General features: G+C 32.7%; 3 protein-coding genes across 13 annotated transcripts in view; 2 read left to right on the top strand and 1 right to left on the bottom strand.

Moving 5' to 3' along the window:
• The first annotated feature begins 6 nt into the window (after positions 1–6).
• LOC116778538 (probable RNA helicase armi) lies at positions 7–4,584 on the top strand. 2 transcript variants are annotated; one of them, XM_061529985.1, is made up of 7 exons: positions 7–77; positions 431–504; positions 586–995; positions 1,104–1,504; positions 1,625–1,777; positions 1,858–4,128; positions 4,233–4,584. In XM_061529985.1, the coding sequence occupies exons 3-7, from the start codon at positions 794–796 to the stop codon at positions 4,578–4,580; spliced, it is 3,375 nt and encodes a 1,124-aa protein (XP_061385969.1). In that variant the 5' UTR covers positions 7–77; positions 431–504; positions 586–793; the 3' UTR covers positions 4,581–4,584. The 2 variants fall into 2 exon arrangements, with proteins under 2 accessions (XP_061385969.1, XP_032528460.2); XM_032672569.2 differs by lacking the exon at positions 7–77 and having other exon boundaries at positions 168–504.
• Positions 4,585–7,679: 3,095 nt separating this feature from the next.
• On the top strand, positions 7,680–18,129 carry LOC116778996 (protein hook). Its single transcript, XM_061529835.1, has 14 exons — positions 7,680–7,933; positions 8,201–8,353; positions 9,914–10,030; positions 10,209–10,303; positions 10,667–10,792; positions 11,562–11,846; positions 12,001–12,138; positions 12,556–12,669; positions 13,204–13,384; positions 13,653–13,783; positions 14,381–14,516; positions 14,889–15,062; positions 15,537–15,651; positions 16,005–18,129. Exons 1-14 carry the CDS (start codon positions 7,846–7,848, stop codon positions 16,213–16,215), a joined length of 2,064 nt encoding a protein of 687 aa, XP_061385819.1. The 5' UTR covers positions 7,680–7,845; the 3' UTR covers positions 16,216–18,129.
• A 347-nt stretch (positions 18,130–18,476) lies between these two features.
• The window catches only part of LOC116779264 (cytosolic carboxypeptidase 1-like), a 44,965-nt gene continuing 44,524 nt past the window's right edge, over positions 18,477–18,917 (bottom strand). For all 10 annotated transcript variants that reach the window (XM_061529990.1, XM_032673530.2, XM_061529987.1 and 7 more), the window contains one exon: positions 18,477–18,876. In XM_061529990.1, the coding sequence (XP_061385974.1) occupies positions 18,798–18,876 (79 nt within the window). In that variant the 3' untranslated portion in view covers positions 18,477–18,797. The remainder of the gene's footprint in view (positions 18,877–18,917) is intronic.

Raw genomic sequence — 18,917 nt, 5'->3', positions numbered from 1 at the left:
TTGTTAAAAGTTTTAAAAAAGACACTTGTAGCTAAAAATAATTATAACTGAAAACATCTTTATAAAAAATTGTCTAGGTATGTGAAACAAATATATTTGTTTGAGTTGAAAAAGATTACTGTCAAATGACTTTCGGGTTTTGACATTTCATAATTCATAGTTTTATGGTTTGAATTTTGGTTTAAAGGCGTATTATGATAACTTCTAGTTAAGTTTAACTTCATCCGTAATTGTTTTGGAAAATCTACATTCTGATTAACTTGCAAGTATTTTATACGTTTGATTTGTATTTATAAACCAACAATATTTCTTATAATTGAATACCAATGATATAAATGAGTACCGACACTTGTAAATTGCAGCTTAGGATAAAGTTATTCTTATTTGATAAGCAAATGTCATAAATATAAACATTTCATAAATTTACTAGAGATTCTTGGGATGTCGTCTTCTAGCAACATATCTCAATCTACATACTCTACATCTGAACCAGAGACTCCCAATGTACGTTCCTTTTTCGAATAATATAATATTGTTATTTTTTTTATGTTTAATATGAATATTAAATATTTGATTTTATTTTAGAGTACCTCTAAGAGCCAAAGTCAAAATTTTGATCAATCCTTGAACAATGAAGACAGTATTGATCAACCGTTAAAAAATCCCCAAAAAGAATTACACCAAAAGAGAATACAATCTTTAAGAAAAGAACTTGAATATCTGAAAGCAACAGAATGGAAATTTGAATGTGATAAGGGTTTTGTTCAATAGGATACATTTAACTCATTCTAAAATGCTATCTTATTTGTATAATTTCTTGAATTACCTATTTTATAAGCAAGATGAAGAATCTGATGAAGATAAAGAGATGTTTTTAGCTGAAGAACTTTTACAATTAGAGTTTGAAGCTGAAAATGAAGCATCCATGATTGATCACTCATACCCTGTTGAACCTCCTAAGCTTGCCGCCGGTGCAGTCTGTTTTCAAAAAACTGGTTAATATTTACATAGTTATAAAAATTTATATATATAATTTCTTAAACAATTTTTACCTATATTATCTATGGGGTTCTGAGTATCACAAATTATATTTATATTTACAGGTATAATAACAGATTGTGGTGACGACTATGTCCTCATTGATGGAATGTTATATTTTGCGACACAGAATTCTCTGAGTTATAATGTCAATGACAAAGTTCTATATCTTGGTTACAAGGATTCAAATGATTCAATAAATGTTGTAAGAATATTGGAAAACCAAGGCTTATTTTGGGGTGACGAGAATGAAGAAGATGTTGAAAACTTCAATACTATTGAGCACATCTTAATAGGTCAAGTAGATTATAGAGAAGAACGTATGGTTTACATTGTGGACAGTGACTTGAAATTCAACTTAGACAATGTTGCCGGAACATTCATTCCAATTAAAGGTGATTGGTTGGAAATGAAATGTACAGTACAACAAAATGAAAAGAGACCTGTGGATATCAACACAAAACAAGTAAGAAATACTTGAACTATTATATTGAAAAACTTCACTTAGTTAGGTATTAGAATAGTTGTTATTACAAATTTGCTGCTTAAGACTTTAAAGGACAATATGATTTACAGTTATTTTAAGGTGTTACAGGTGAAATCCTTTAATGCTATAAGAACCAAAACGAAGACGGCCATAGTTACTCAGTGGTCTGGAAGTGAAGGGGTTTGTGATAGACAAATATATATCAATAATAGTGCATTGGTCAATGGATCACAAATAAATATTGGCACGAAGGTAAAGATTTCTAGTTTAACATATAATTTTGTTGTATTGAATACATGTTTTCAATTATTGGAGGTAAAACTTTATTTCAGGTCATGGTAGAAGCAATTGAAAGCAATCAAGGATCGTGCACATGGAGGGCACTGAAATTAATGACTCTCGAAATTGGGTCCGAGAAGAATGTGGCAGAGGAATCAAACGAGGGTCAAATTAGTCTGGCCCTAGAAAAAGAAAAAAAAATTCACATGACATACCCATTAAAGTTTGAGAATGTTAAATTTGATCAAACAGAGAGCATAATATTAAATATAACAAATAAGAGCAACAATATGTACATACTAAATAAATGGATAATGCTGAGTAAGAAACGAGATTCACAAGTCTGTATAACGCCATTCATCAATCAACCTATAAAATTATCACCAGAAGAAAATATCAGCTTCACTATAACATGCTCTCCAAAGTTCATGGGATATGCACAGGAGTGCCTCGTTGTATTATTTCGAGGTTTCCAACTGAAGAGACATATCAATATACATGTGTGCAGTGATCACCGACAAGTTAATTTTGATTTAAATGGCGACTGCCATATAATGGAATCAGATAAAGCTGATATGATGAGAAAAATTAGACGCAATACTAATTCATATGTACCAGGTGTGAAACCAATCAAATCACCAGCTTTCATATCTGTGAAAATTGGTAATTTTCCTATCCCAGACAAGATCTGGGCTGTTGTCTTGGGCGATTCCAAGCAGACCATCTGTAGCAATGATTTCAATAGGGTATTATCCTTCATTGAAAGACAGCTACCTTATTTATCTCAAGATTTGAATATTACAAATTATATTGATAAATGGCACGCCCTTTTATACATGGAAGAAATACAAGCTAACCTCAATATGCGTGTTTACGACAGGTCAAAGGTATTCTTGGTACATTGTGACGAATATCTTGGCATTGAAATACCAGGGTTGTCAGAAAAGAGACCGTCGCTCATCAAAGGAGATAGGGTCATTGTAAAAGATATTTGGAACGAATCCAATCCGGAATACGAAGGCTATATACACGCAATAAACGGTGATATGGTGCTGATGAAATTCAACAGCAGATTTCATGAATATTACAGCGGCAGTGATGTTTCGATTGAGTTCCACTTTAGTAGGGCTGTGTACAGACGATCGCACCATTGCATCAACCAAGCCCTATCAAATTTAGGGCCGGACATCCTATTTCCGTCTCGTGTTATAACTAAAGAATCTCAAGTGTCCAATGACGTTTTGGAAGATATGAAATGGTTTAACCCAACTTTAAATAAGGATCAGAGAAATGCAGTGATTAATATATTGAAAGGCGAATGCCGACCGATGCCTTATATCATCTTCGGACCCCCTGGTACTGGGAAGACTGTAACTGTCATAGAAACTATTTTGCAAATTTTAACCTTAATACCAGACAGTAGGATTTTAGTTGCGACACCGTCAAACAGTGCGTCAAATTTGATAACTGAGAGACTTATAAAATACAAGGACTCGTTCTCAGGATCAGTCGTAAGATTAATCGCTAACTATCTAGTTGATTCTGACACCATACCAGAGGATGTGAAGCCATTTTGTGCTACATTGGATATAGCCAAAGAGAATACAACAAAATCGAAACATTACGTCAAGGATAACATACAACTTAATTGTCAGAAATCTTTAATAGTCAGGCATCGTGTCACTATAGGGACGTGCTATTGTTTAGGATCATTAAAACATTTAGACATACCTCGAGGTCACTACACTCATATCATTGTGGACGAAGCTGGTCAGGCTACAGAGCCGGAGATAATGTTACCTTTGACCTTCACCAATAAGGAACATGGACAAATTATACTCGCAGGGGATCCTATGCAATTAGGACCTGTCGCTATGTCAAAATATTGTAAGGAGTTTGGACTGGACGTATCGTTCTTGTGCAGACTTCTAGAGTGCTTCCCATACTTGAAGGATTATGAATCTTACGCTTGCGGTTTCGATAAACGTCTCGTCACCAAATTGAATGACAACTATAGGTCGCTGAAGGAAGTTTTAACATTACCGAGTGAAATGTTTTACGATGGGACATTAGTGCCAAATGTAGACAAAAGTATGCCCTGGACAGAGAAATTCATTGATGCGACTTGTCAGATTTTCGGTTCGGATGATAGGAACGGCGGGATATTCGTATATGGTATTAAAGGAACCAACATGCGAGCACAGGACAGCCCGTCCTGGTACAATCCACAAGAAGCGGCGATGGTCGCATTGACGACCTGTAAGCTGTTTAAGAAAAATATCACCGAAGAGGAAATTGGCATAATCACACCATATATAGCACAGGTTTTTTCTCTCTTATATTTCCGTAATTAAATTTTAAATTAATTTTTTAATTGCTCTGAAGCTAAAGTTATGATGATCAAAATTTATATATAATTTTATTTCAGACAAAATATCTACGTTTGCTTTTCGATTCAATGGGCTTGAATCAACCAAAAATTGGCACTGTTGAAGACTTTCAAGGTCAAGAACGACCGGTAATTTTAATTTCAACCGTTAGATCCAGCGAGTCGCACCTAGAGGAAGATGCCAAACATTATTTAGGTTTTGTTAAAAGCCCGAAAAGACTAAATGTAGCTCTGACCCGGGCACAAGTGTCAGTTATATTATTTTGCAATCCACATCTATTGTCCAAAGACCATTTGTGGAGAAAAGTTATAAGTTACGCCGTCTCTAGTGATAAGTATATGGGCTGTGATTTGCCAACCAGCCTCTTAAACAATTTATCTTTATGAATAATAGCGTGTTTTATTTTAACCTTATTCTGTACATTTTTTTTTTAAATAACTGAATGCTTGTGTTATAATATTCATATATTGTTTTTCATATTCGCTAAACAGTAGTTAAAAATTATCGTATTTACTATTTTCGTTAGTTAATTTCATATTTTTTCTCATTAAAAGTCAATCAATCTTGCATTTTTTAAACTTGCGTCATGTGTAAGTTTGTATATACCATCCTTAGCTACGGGTAAAACATTATTCAAGTAAAACAACATAATATATATATATATATATATATATATATATATAACCATTCTGATACAGCTTTAGTTATGCCACGAAATTTGTAGACTATCACTCCGTATGCACTTTCGCCATTATACATTAGTTCAGTCATTCCAGCGACAGAAACATAAATACCTCAATAAAAAAAATGTTCACATTAGCGGTTAGCCGGTCATCAGGATGATTAGGTCTCGAGTTTAACTTCTTTTTTTTTTACGAAAAAGTAGATTCAATGTGAATTAAAATAATTCATAGTAAATCATATGTGATGATTTTTAAAACAGTCTCCGGTAAAACTGGTTGGTTATGAACTGTAGTTAATATATGAATATAATGAAGATATTCTGAATAGATTTTTCTAAACTGAAGTAACTGTCAAAGTATTGGAATAATCAAATCTTATTAACAATGAATAGCCCCTCGCATTAATTGTAAAAAATAGGTTTTCATCATTTCATGGCTCGAAAAGCTTCTTTCAGCAGACGCAACTATAACGATTCATGTCTATATCATATAATTCTTCTACATTATTACATTTTATTAGCAGTAAATGATATTTGCAAGTAGTGAAAGTAGTTTCATAGTTTCAAAACTTCACTATGACTCATTTTCTTTAAGTTTTTTTCTTATTTAATATAAATATGCTCTCATGATGTTTAAGTGCCTCAAACATAGGACTCAAGCTAGCGCGAATACTGTCGACAATGACATTAAAATATGTAGTTTATTTTTAAAAACTCTTCCTCTTTCAATTCGTGTACTAATCTTCATCTTCCTCTTTATAATCGAAATGTCTTTTTTACGTCGTCTTCTGACTTGTGTCAACTGTCTGTTAATATCATTTTCTTCATCTAATTCTCTCGCCGTTACAAAGGGTTACTCAAAACCATTTTCTCGATAATTGTCGAACCAATTTGTGAATGCGTCTGGGTAATGTACCTATACATACATCTAACTTCTAAGTGCATGTTTTCGCATATTAATAATGTCATAACACATGACAAGTGAGATACAAATTCGTAGGTACTTATTTTCTATAGAATGGTTTTGATTGACCAACTGACAATCCCTTTTATTTTCTGCCAAATCCTGTAAAGCATCACATATATGACTTAGTTTGTACTTATTAGAATTTGCCGATGCTACCCTGCACTCCCATTTAGTTACAGAAAGTGGTTTCAGCAATAGTGATTTTACATGAGCTTTCAAAATATACCACGTCTCACTTGAACCGGTAAAAGGAGGGCACAACCTTTATATATATAACAAAAAAGATTTTGTTTTTTTTACTTAATTTGTGACTGGGCTAAGGAGTTAATAGTGGAACAGGTTTTTCGTCTTTTCTCTAAATTAATCCATTTTAACATATAACCTTTGTGCTGTCGATTAGATTCATGAGACTCTAGATAATCAACCATGTGTTTCCAATCACAAATTCCATTTTTGTATTTTCTAACCTGAATTATATTTAGACGTAAATAAATATCACATATATGTTAACCATAATACACATAGGTCAGAGTAAAATTTGTAAAGAAAAATAAACATAGTTAATTTTTATTTTGGGTTTGTGTAAAATAGAAAATTCACGAAGACTTCTTTATTCCTAGAGCTCTTCAATAAAATTTTTTTGAGACGATGTTGTTTGTCATGTGCAGTAATGTCGTTAAGCCAAGTTTTGGTAGTGACCAGTGATAATGCAAAATGTGCCTGAACAAAGTAAAAGCTAAATGTTAAACAACCCTTGTGATTGACAAAAGTTATAGTAATAAGTAATGTAATGAGTGTTATGTGCAACGATTGTTCAAAGTCAGCTCGAAGCTGTAAGTATTCAGAGGCAATTTAGCTTCATTGTTACTGTGTAGCCTTCTTTTACTTCAATCGAATACTTAGTAAAGAGAAAATAAAATTACTCATGAGTTGGGTATAAAAAAATCTCAATCTAAATCTATTCCAAATCTTCCCAAGCATTAGTTTTTGATGCAATATCTCTCGGGTTTCTACGAGCGAGTTTTAGCCACTTTTTCTGAATCTTTTGTATGCTCACAAACATTTCCGACGTTTTTAAAAATATATTACTGGATTGTGGCACTCTAAACCGTTCATAAGACATTTTCTAACAATAATGTTGTCCAAGTTATAAATAAAGGTAAATGACAAGTGTTTTACAATTTAAAAAGTTTTTTCGGAAGCAAGTGACGTGTCCCTATCACGTTTACCTCGCATATTTGGCGTCTTTATCGTTTTGGCGGTCTTCTTTTATTGTGATTTACATAGAAAGTAAATGAAATCACTAGAAAAGAATAAAATGGTGTATATAGTGTATGACGGTATAGTGAACAATTTGAGAGTTTTTTGAGAGATATTATGGGGATGATCATTATTGTTGTCAAGAATTAGCACTAGACAAGAGTAATTGACTAACTGCGGTTGTTTAATTGCTAGTTAGCTTCTTCTGTAGTTTTTATGACCAGAAGTTTGTTATAATTGTCAGGAAGGTCTTTAGGAGATTTTCTATTTGAATCTACCTTTGATCCACCAAACATTCACCACTACCATTTATGTAACCAAACATAACTCTTCAGAGAGATTAAAATTCAGAATAATTTTCACGAATTCGTAAAATGTGTTATCTTAGATAATAAATTTTTTAAATATTTAGAAAACAGGACTCTTAGATACTAACTTAAGGTTGTTACAAACCAGTGGTAATTTTTTACACTTGTAAAGAGTTGCATACTTTTATTTTACAAGAATTGCTTGAGGCATAGACACAGATTTAATTGTCTAAGTTCTAAGACACCAGAGAGAAAATAGATAGGGACACAAATGTCACTTTTGTCACTTCAATGAACGTCGGTTTTGTTAATAAATAATTATTATTTTATTGTTATTTCCAATTTAAATATAACTATTATAATGATTTACACATTATAAATATAAGAATATTGTATTACTATAAGTATTCCACGTGACATTTAACTATACAATAATGGAAGCAAATAGTGTTATTTTATGTGACAATCTAATCAAATGGTTGCAGACTTTGAATCTAAATGCTAAACATGCTACTCCATCAGGTATTTAAAACCAACTGCAACGTACAATATATAATTTGCCTTAAAAAATATGTCTTACTTTGTTTTCTATAGCACTTAATTTTGTTGACAATTCAAATGTTATAATATTTCTGTCTAAATAATAAGTTAACTGTTTCTACATTATGGTGGAACACTTCAAAAGAATGTGGTTACATTGTCGTATTTAAGATTACTCAACCAAAATTTTATAAATTCCACTCTTGAAAGATAAAGTGAAAGTCTGCATTAATCTATTGTTGCCCACAGAATTGTCAGATGGTGTCGCAATAGCAGAAGCACTCACTCAAATAGCACCTGAATACTTCACCTCAAATTGGAACTCCAAAATTAAAACTGATGTTGGCCATAACTGGCGACTTAAAGTCAGCAATTTAAAAAAAATCTTAGAAGGAGTAGTGGGTGAGTTTCATGAACCTTGAAAATAATACCTTTCACCTTTGCAATATGAACAATATTGTATAGTAATTGACTCATAAACATAAATGAAGAAGTTCGTAAAAGTTATAATTTTAGTGTCATTAAAATTTGAAAAGCAATATAAATAAATTCTGTTAAATAGACACATACGATGTACATAGGCTTATATCAGGCTATGTAAAGTGAAGAATAAAATACAGCACTTTTGTCGGTGGATTTCTAAGTTAACAGCATAAAATGTGTTTTGTATTCTTTTATTTTCTAATTGTTACATAAAACTAATTTCACACCTCAACCAACCGATATTACGAACACTATTGTTTCTGTTTGTTTATTTATCATTATTCACTATTACAGAACCATCAAAAACAATGGCGACGTTAATAACTTATTTAGGTCTCAATGCAAGTGGAATAATACCAGCAAACCTTGGTTTCATTTATTGACTTAAAAATATTTGTGTAACAACAAAATACAAAAAAGGAATGTTACTTATGCATTCATAAAACTATATATTTTTTATTACAAAAATACTTCTGATTAAGTGTTACACAAGTGATAACTAAGTAAAATAAATATTATAATATTTGTTCCTTTTTCATTGACATTGCTAAATCAATTGTAATGAAACTACAACAATATAGGCCATATAAAAGACAAAAAATAAAGATATATAATATAGAAAGGTCATATACTAGACAAGTTTATAGGCTAGACTCTGTACTCGACATCTATATACTTCCTAGAACAGAATCATTGTATTTTTGTATGAAGTAATGCTACATAGGTATTATGGTACTGTCAATTCCTTACAATATCTACCTAATCATTCATTAATTTTTCCCTCTGTGTTTGTTTAATAGTATATTGATTCGATTGGATTTTTTTAAGTTGAATGAGGCAAACTCTGTGACTTAATACCTAAGATAGAAAATGTCTTGTTAACTCAAATTTAAAAGTCAGTCTATTCTTTTGATCCATGTCTGTTGAATTTTAAAGAAATTTCTTGAAGCAGATATATGTATTATTACTGTCACAGTTTAAACAGAACCTAAAAGAAAGTTTTGTGATTGCAATAGTAGATCAATGTTTATTTTATACAAGAGACCGTAGTTTTTAATTATTAATGTGAAAAACAAAAATTTTATTGACTACGCGTATGTATTTTATAATTATTATTATTATGTTCGCTGAATTGGAAAAGAAATCGCGTCTAGATTCTAAAGGTTAAAACATACGTGTTTAAATTCGAGACGGAAAATTGTTAGTTAAAATATAACTTAAAAAAGTATTACATAAAAATGTATGTTTTATATAGCGTCGTTTTTGTACAGGGACGACCTTTTGATTTTTATATATATCCACCTAGTGCAACGCTACAAATGTATTATTAAATTTACTAAGGCAAAGGTCTTTTCTTCCATTTTGTTTACAAAATGATCTTGGAAAAACCAGTGTTTGGTTATAAGTCCTTATTTCTTACACCATATAGTTTAGTCGGACGTTTTTTAATTTTTAATTATTTAAGACGTAACTTTTCAGACTACCACCAGGACATATTGAGTCTGAGTCTTGACGAGTTCTCTAGACCCGATGTTGTTAATATCGCTGAGCATGCCGATCGGACGGATTTGGGCAGATTGTTGCAATTGGTGCTTAGTAAGTGTGCAGCTATAATGACGTATATTGTATAATTCTACTTGTGAACAAAAAATGTTTAGTATTTTCCTACATGATACTAGTTTCTAATTTGCTGGCGATGCAATTTAGAAACTGTACGATTTATGTAATAAAAAATATAATGGACATGACATACTCAGCATTAGATTGCACGTAGGTTGCGCAGTCAACTGCATTAAGAAAGAGGAATACATCACTCGTATTATGGATCTGGAGCTATCGTGCCAGCGTTCGATAATGCAGGCTATACAGGTGAGAACAAACAAACAACATTTAAAACGAAATTATCCATTCGAATTAAATAATAGCGATGTTGCGAAAATAAAATAAAATAAATTAGCGCATATTATTGCACAACGGCACTTTCGTTGATGTGTTCTCGTTGGCCGCTAATAAATAAGTACGGTTTAGTTACGCACACTTTAATGTCCTTGAATCACGAATTGTGCGGTGCAACGTTAGTAAGCGTTCGAGTCTTATAGTAGTGACGGCTGTCAGATTTGAAATAAAATATTCGTTATTTTTTTTTAAATTTTAAATCAGCACTCGATCATTGTTATGCATCCGTTATGTGAATTATTTAGTGTTTAATGTAGCGGAGTGTGTGTTTTAAAGGAGTTGGAGACGATAACGTTGGGTCCGAATCGTAACAGCATTCATTCGGACACACCGGCCGTAGAACAGACTGATGCTGATATGAGAGAAGCGCTTGCTCAGAGATGTCATGAGCTCGATACACAGGTATTCAGCAACGCAAATTATATTATTATCGTATTTTTTACTTAATAATTATTCTATAATAGCGCTTTTTCTCGCATCTTGACTAATTATTCAGTTGTTGCCACTAAATCAGAACGTATACGTAAAAATACTGTTACATAGGTAATGTATGTACAGCGTATAACTACATACATCACAATAAACATATATATTTTTTAATAATTTTAGTAATTTGATTCTGAATGTTTTCTAATATATATGTAATTCCCCCCATATATGCTTCGGCATCTGCTATAAACTTACGCAACATTTGAAACATAGCCATATATTTAATGCTAAACTTGTTAATTAATTACGTAAAAGGAAAGTCGTCTTGCAAAACTAACGAATTTTAATTCGTTCTTATTTGTAACGCATTGGATTTAATTATAATTGCGATGGTAACTGTTGCATATGTGCAATAAATAGCCCGTTTTATGTGTTACTTGTCACGAAATGTTGAAAACGACTATAATTGAATGCCGGATTTTGTTAATTATAATGATAAAGTAATTTCAGTAACACAAATAATAATACTTTGAATGTTATGATACGATTTCTCTCTTCTGTTATCACTTATCAGTTACCATTGACAAGTAAACAAACAACAATCTCGCGGAATCTGTCTTTTTTTTTAAATTCCATTCATAGTTACAAACATATTTCATATTAGAGAATACCGTTTCGAATAAAAATATGGATCATCATTAAGCTTTGTTTGAAATGTCTGATAAATGAGAACGGGTTTAAGGTGAAAATACTTCAAGAAGAGAAGATGACGCTATTGAGTGAAGTCAGTCGCCTGACGGCGGCCAGGGTGGAAGGTGGTGAGGAGAATAAAGATATGGATGAGGGCGGGGCTTCATTGGGACCGGCCCACGCTGGTACCCTAAGGTACAGCAATATGCGGGCACAGCTCGATGCTCTGAAAGATGAACTTTATAAAGTAGAACTACAGAGGGACGACCAGCGAGTCCGGGCCGACAACCTGGAGCGGGAGCTGGCTATGACCAAGTTGAAGAACGAAGAGTTACAGGTATGATGTCCTACTTACTTGTTGAGCGATAGTTCTTGGATAAAGGCAAAAATATATAAATGATTTAAGCCAAAACTATAGGGCACGTAGCCCATCACAACACACGTTAGCCTATCATAAAATATCTAGAGACTTTCAATTATTTTTGTTCAAGATGGCTGCATCAGAGAACGTGGCTCTTAAAGATGAAGTGGACGCACTGAGGGAGACGGCGGCCAAGGCTGCGGCTCTGGAAGCCGCGGTGGCTTCCTACAAGAAGAGGATGGAGGAACACGTGGATCTGAGAAGACAGGTGTGACCAACATCAAATAAATCATTCCTCCAATACTATGAATGCAAGAGTTGATAATATGTTGCTATTTCACGCAAAAACTACTATTCCGATTTTTATGAAACTGCAATAATATAGCCCAGATAGCAGAATAGCATGTGATGTATCTTTTGTCCTGTAATTTAGTGTAGTTCTTGGACATTAAGTACAACAGTTATATTTGGTATGCAGACACGTGATGCCGACTATAGACGTCGCTGTCCTTGGTTATCAGATATATTGTTTTATCATTTAATACATCCGAGTGCAATTTAGAAATCCATGCTGAAAGAGTCGGAGGCAAAAACTAGTATACAACATTTTTACATCCACAGATCTTCCTAGTAGTGTCAGCGTACTATTTGTACTTCTGTTTATATATTAAAATGTCGTATTCAGGTGAAGCTCCTAGAGCGCGCCAACACTGAGCACGTCCAGCGAGCCATCGAGCACGAGCAGGCGGCGGCGCGCGCGCTCGCGCTCCGGTCGCAGCTTGATATATATAAGAAACAGGTATAATGATATTCATCACCAGTTAAAACACTAATTTAACCGTTGTGAATGTTTACCGTTATGGTAGTTAGCAGATACCTGGATTGTATACATGAACGAGATCTAAAACCTCACTTGTTCTGGATACACAATTATCTAATATTATAAAGCTGATGAGCTTGTTTGCTTGTTCTGAAGTAGTGGTTGGAATTCAAATAATCTTGTAATGTTGGATAGATATTTATCAAGTAAGGTTATAGTCCACGCTTTTGCTTACGACCAATAGGAGCGGTGCATTAATGAGCAATGTGCCTGAAGTGGGGGAAAGAATATGCTTTTTGAAATTTTTCGTATACTTGTGTTGTTTTAAGCTAGATGCTTATATGATTTTCGTTGTTTTTGTGATCTGCTTAGATAGTAATGAATATAAGAAGAAAAAAATTAAAACAATTACTAAACAATAATGTCGGTAATGTATATATAATTGTTGCTGTATTATGTATAAATATTTGTGAGACAGTTACGTGTTTTAACGAGAGTTTATATATCACGCAGGTGACGGATCTGAACGAGAAACTAGACGCGGAGATCACGAAGGCGGATAAGCTGGAGATAGAGAACAAGAAGCTGAGCAGTCGCGGGGCCTCGCTGCAGAGGGAGAGGGACGCGCTGCTGGCGGAGAGGGACACGCTGCGGGAGACGGTGGACGAGCTGAGGTGTTCCACCATCACTGTCGGTAAATGGACGTGGAGTGTCTACTGGCTAGTGGCTAGCGACTAGGGCCTAATGCCTAGTGTTTAGCAGTTAATGTCTACTTTCAATTACTGTTCCTATATTAAATAGAGAGAAAGAAAGAGAGAGAGAGATAGAGAGCGCGAAAGAGCGCGTTGACTACTTGCCTACTTATAGTATTATCAATCATGCCAGCAGTAAAGCCTAATTGTGATCTTGTAGCACGTAAATTTCGTGTATAGCTAATAATAATATAACTGACAATTTTTCAGGTGCAAGCGAGGACAATGTGTCGCGGGAGTTGATACCGCACGACCTGAAAGAACGAATGATACGGTTGGAACACGAGAACAAGCTGCTGAGACAGAACCAGGGAGCACAAGCGGACCAGGCCTCTGTACAGGTAAGTTGCTATCCCAAATATACTTAACAATTTTTTTGCCTGTTTTCGTCCAAGTGAATTTAAGAGACAGGCTTTAAAATAAAAATGTAAAGTGATAAACCAATACATATGATAATCAAACAACTGCGACATCTGTACTGTGTCACGTGATTTTTTTATGAAATAAAACTGGTACTTCTTGATCCCGAGGTAATAACAAAGCGTTTCTGGAATCCTAGCTTGTGTCCCATCCTGTTATCAAAGTCACATTATTATAAAATTTCATTAAAATATGTTTAGTGGTTTTAGCGAGACATACATACATACATCCATTATCAAATAAAATTATTAAAAATTTTATATATAGATTTTGTTCTATACGTTCTTGTAAGAGAAATTAAATAATCATTTACGTTAGCAATGGCTTGTAATAAAGATTTGTATAAAAAAAATCCCATCAACTCTATTAAAGCTGTTTCTCTGTATGTGTAGGGATAGTTAAGATTATTACTATTATTACTAAGGTCGTGGCTTTTAATGTATTTTATTGAAGTAATATTATTATTCCTCTATTATCTCTTATTATTATTATTATTATTCCTTTATTACTCCTTTTAGACGCTTCTAGAAGACTACGCGTCTCGTCTTGAAAAGCAGCGCGCTTTGAACCGTGAAGCGAATGCTCGTATCATGCAGTTAGAGGCGGCACTGGAGCCCGCGCCCTCTAGACCCGCCGTTGACGACGCCAGGAAATGTAATATATACTAATTAATATTATATAAGATTTCGTCTTGAGTCAGTTCCACTGGCCCTTAAATATATTTCTATACTCATAGTATAGTTTACGGCGTGTTAATTCTCACAAAAAGTATTATAAATGGCGCTAAAGCCTGTCTGTGTTTCCGAAATATCAATATTTTGGTACCGCCATTTCTAATTGATATTTAAATATATTCATACAAAAAAAAAAATTGATATACAAATTTCATTTTTAAATTGTCTATGACTAACGATAGCTATAGTAGTGTTGCCAGTATGATTATTTGAAGAGTTAGATTTTATTGATAATACTTGACGGTTTTTGTTTTTATCATTTCGATATAAATAGTACGTTTGTTTGTTCCAGCCCTACAAATTGAAGATCTTCAATCAGCGCTAGCAGACAAACAAGCGCAAGTGAACAAGCTGCAGGAAGCGCTGTCTGCGCGCGAGGCGGAGCTACTAGCGACTGAGGATAAATACAAGAAATGTGTGGAAAAGGCCAAGGAAGTCATAAAGTCTCTAGATCCTAGGACTACTGGTGTGTATAGACTTGAACTCTCGTCTTTATTGGTATATAGAAATTAGTCTTAATCATTCGTTCATAAATGGAGACAAGACGAATGCAATGGCCTAGAAAAAAACTCTTAAACTTTGTAAAACACACTATATGACAACTTTAATTGTGTTAGAGACAGCACACTAGAAAAAAGTTGTTAGATGCATTCAGGAGGATTATATGAGGATAAGTTTGAGACTAGTGCTAATATATTGCTAGGAAAACGAAATTCTGCTTGTCTTTATTTATCAAGACGTATGTGGCGTTATACAATATGTTTTAATTTGTTAATTTGCCAGCCGGTTAATTAGTCCAGTTAAGGCATTTAAATACAGTCACATACATATCTTTGTACAGATTAGACTATCATATTTTTTGTGTGCTACAACTCGCAAATTAATTTGAATTATACTATGTAAGTATATTATTTTAATTGATATTTTATATCATTAACAGGTCAGCAGTCTTTATCGGACATCACGTTGGGATACACTCGTGGTGCTGGAGTGGCGAGTGCGACCAGCGCTTCCGCGTCCAGGGCAGAGGGCGCCACTAATAATAACAGACACGAGTAAGGGTTTCAACATGTCGCTGATATTCATATAAAGTTTACAAAGTAAAGTAAGGGCTATATAACAGGCATCAAGTCCAAATAACAAAGAGTTGTGATTCTTCCCAAGTATTTTTCCCAAATTTGTTTGGGTTGATATTTTTTTCATTCTGTTTCTAACTTGCTTCGTTTGTTTTATTAAATATCATATTGTATGATATCGTTGCATGAAACGGCCCTCGAATTTTTTTATGAACGGAAAAATTAATAATGAAACATTGAATAATATTCATATTTATACATGTATAAATAACTAGAAAATGTTTTTTCTTCGACGTCTTGTGATAATATTGTTTAATATGTGTTATTTATAGATGGAGTGGTAGCGGCAGCGCTAGCGGCAGTGAAGAGAGTGGTCGTTGTGTGAACGAGCAGCGTCTTCTAGCGTCCGCGTGGTACCAGCTCGGCGCGAGGTGTCACCGTGAGGCGGTGGAGTCGAGGTTCGCCCTGCTGTCCGCGGGTCACTCATTCCTGGCCCGCCAACGACGCCAGCCCCCCCGCCCTCGCCCAGCGCCCGCACAATGACGCCCGCCCTGACGCATGCTCGGTCTGCACACCGTTCATGTTACACAGGACACCAATATATTTTGAATGCGATTGTGAATCGTATATATGGAAGTGAGTTGATGTGTGACTAACAAAATCCATGAGACCATTTGAATGTTTAATTTTCCATCGTTAGTGCAGGTCTAATACTGTGATAAGTGTTGGAAGGATGCATTCGTGCGTTGAGTGTTTGGTTAATTAAGTAGTGTAGTGTTTGTGATACCATAATATTACACATCTAACTACAACAATCCCACATGACTAATGATTTATGTTTAATAAATTTCCCAGTCTATTTTGCGACATAAATCCATGTAATGTCTGTGATTAATTTCATTTTGCATATTTCTTTATCTGTTAAATGTTATCTCGCATTCACATATATATAAATTCATGAGACACAAACATATTATTCCTCTATCACCATATTAATATATAATTTTAATGGTTTTCATATACATAATTAAATCTAATAATAAATACATGAGTAATTGTATTGGTAGTGAGAGTGCAATTATGTAAAATTTATATTTAGTGTTAAGAAATCAGATATTGATTTTTAAGACTTGACTCTACTACCTTAGTGTCTTCATAAACATTACCTCAGAAACAGTACTCTTTCATATTAAAATACAACTTATATAAATATTCCTTTAGTAAAGTTCCAAACGAATTTTCAACATAAATCCTTCTTTTTTTTTGTCTTTTAACTTACAAATAGTTAATACATTTATAAATAAGTTATATACATTTTGTATAATTTATGTTTTTACTATATTTAAATCATATTTCCTTTGTATATTTTCTCTTAGTTTGTCCAAGAAGTAATTAGTGCAATTAAAGACTTTGTTGAAATGTTCTTTTTTCTATCATTTGTAAGTAATTTCTTAATTGAATTAAAATAAATCGAAAAATATATGATAATTTTAATAATATATTATTTTTTTTCTGTTAGTCTAATTTTTGCTCATTAAAATATTAGTATTAGGACATACAAATTTAGAGCATTTTGTTTTTGATTTTTTATTTTTAAAGTGTGATTTCTATTAAACATGTATTATTTAAGGTAAATCAAAAATAATTTATCACATCTATATTTGTTAAAGGGCCAAGGAACAAATATATAAGTTTTTAGGCAATTTAGATAGAAAATCACATATATATGTTATGTCCAATAACTAGTAAGAGATATTTATTATAAGATATGTACTATGTTCATTTTTAACTATGTAATTATTTGTTTATCAAAGAATATACAAGTGTAATTATTTTAGCAGTTTTAATATGTTTCATAGCACTTTTTTTATAGTTATTATTGTGTTAATTGATAAAATTAACTTTGATATATGTTTAAATATTACATATTGTATTGTTTACTCTAATCAATTATCACATTTTTGCCGTTGCTACTTGGAATATTTTCAGTCATTTTAATAGTGAAATGTATTCACTCAGCTAAAATATATGTGTAACTTAATTAAGTTACTCCTTTCCTGTAATGTCTGTCTGATTGGAACTTGCAAGCCTTATTATCAAGGTATGTTTTAAATATTTTTTTATACTTCTCAGTTCACAACTATATGAAAACTAAATTTTAATACCCTTATGCAGTCTATATTACGAACCATATACTTTTATATATAATAGGCCTGAACATCTTAGTTAAAGTGACAAAAAACTAATATTGTTAGTTAATCTTAACACTCCTACTAAGTTAAACGCTAAGTTCAAGTTACATCAATATATTCTCTGTATTAACAAGTAACATATAATATAGAATGAGATTTTTTATAAACAATCGCACATTATTTTTTAAATTATTTGTGAAGTGTTTCTTGTTTATAAACATCCCCTGATAAATTATTAATAGTTTAATAAATCTTTATACCCACATTAGAGCTTTTTTGTCAATATTATCTCCTCTTAAACGAAAAACCTACATAAAGCCTTGAAGCTTGAAGAGTATAAGCATATTCGCCAAAGCTTTTGACAATTTAATCATTGGTAAATAAAAAAATTGAGAATTATTTTGTCATTGGACAACAAAATTAAACAAACAAACAAACATTTTTCTACTGACTATAATTAAAGAAATCGACTATACCAAGGTAATTTAAAATATTTATGAAATATAACGATAACTTTTTGACGTTTCATGAGTAGCTTGTTTTTATTGACCATAGTTAATAAGTAATATGGAAATATTTAAATTAATCACAATTATTAAATAAAACAAAAAACATATTTAATACTTTATTTGTTATTGAGATCACCAGAATTCACACAAAAAATATCATTAACAAAAACTACAATATATAATCACAGACACGATCAATTTCGTTACACGACTTAAAACATTAGAAAGTCAAATTTGTAAATTAATATAAATTAAAATAATTATACGTTTAAAAAAATAAAAATATTTAATTTACGCCATTAGAACTTCCAAGTCGTAAAAGTATGAAATATATAATATAATATGGCAAAAGAAAATTTCAAGAAAAGGCCGTATTCTTATTACTATAGAAATTGACACCTGTCAAATATTATACCCCAAAAGTCTAATCGAAATCTTCATCCGAATCTGTTTTCAATACGCTGTCCGACCCCGAGCCAGCTTCACTGTCTATTGCTATTTCGCTGTAAAACAAAACCGAAATAGTTAACAACAGTCTAGATTA

Source organism: Danaus plexippus, chromosome 6 (genome assembly GCF_018135715.1).
Source record: "Danaus plexippus chromosome 6, MEX_DaPlex, whole genome shotgun sequence".
Classification (NCBI taxonomy): Eukaryota; Metazoa; Arthropoda; class Insecta; order Lepidoptera; family Nymphalidae; genus Danaus; species Danaus plexippus.
This window is presented reverse-complemented; position numbering and strand designations above follow the sequence as displayed.

Excerpts from the sequence above, each read along its gene's own strand:
- LOC116778996 (XM_061529835.1), top strand. The coding sequence starts at position 7,846 with ATGGAAGCAAATAGTGTTATTTTATGTGACAATCTAATCAAATGGTTG. Across the intron at positions 10,304-10,666 it reads CGATAATGCAGGCTATACAG|GAGTTGGAGACGATAACGTT; the intron begins GTGAGAACAAAC and ends TGTGTTTTAAAG. Across the intron at positions 10,793-11,561 it reads GTCATGAGCTCGATACACAG|GTGAAAATACTTCAAGAAGA; the intron begins GTATTCAGCAAC and ends AACGGGTTTAAG.
- LOC116778538 (XM_061529985.1), top strand. The coding sequence starts at position 794 with ATGCTATCTTATTTGTATAATTTCTTGAATTACCTATTTTATAAGCAA. Across the intron at positions 1,505-1,624 it reads TGGATATCAACACAAAACAA|GTGTTACAGGTGAAATCCTT; the intron begins GTAAGAAATACT and ends AGTTATTTTAAG. Across the intron at positions 4,129-4,232 it reads TCACACCATATATAGCACAG|ACAAAATATCTACGTTTGCT; the intron begins GTTTTTTCTCTC and ends ATTTTATTTCAG.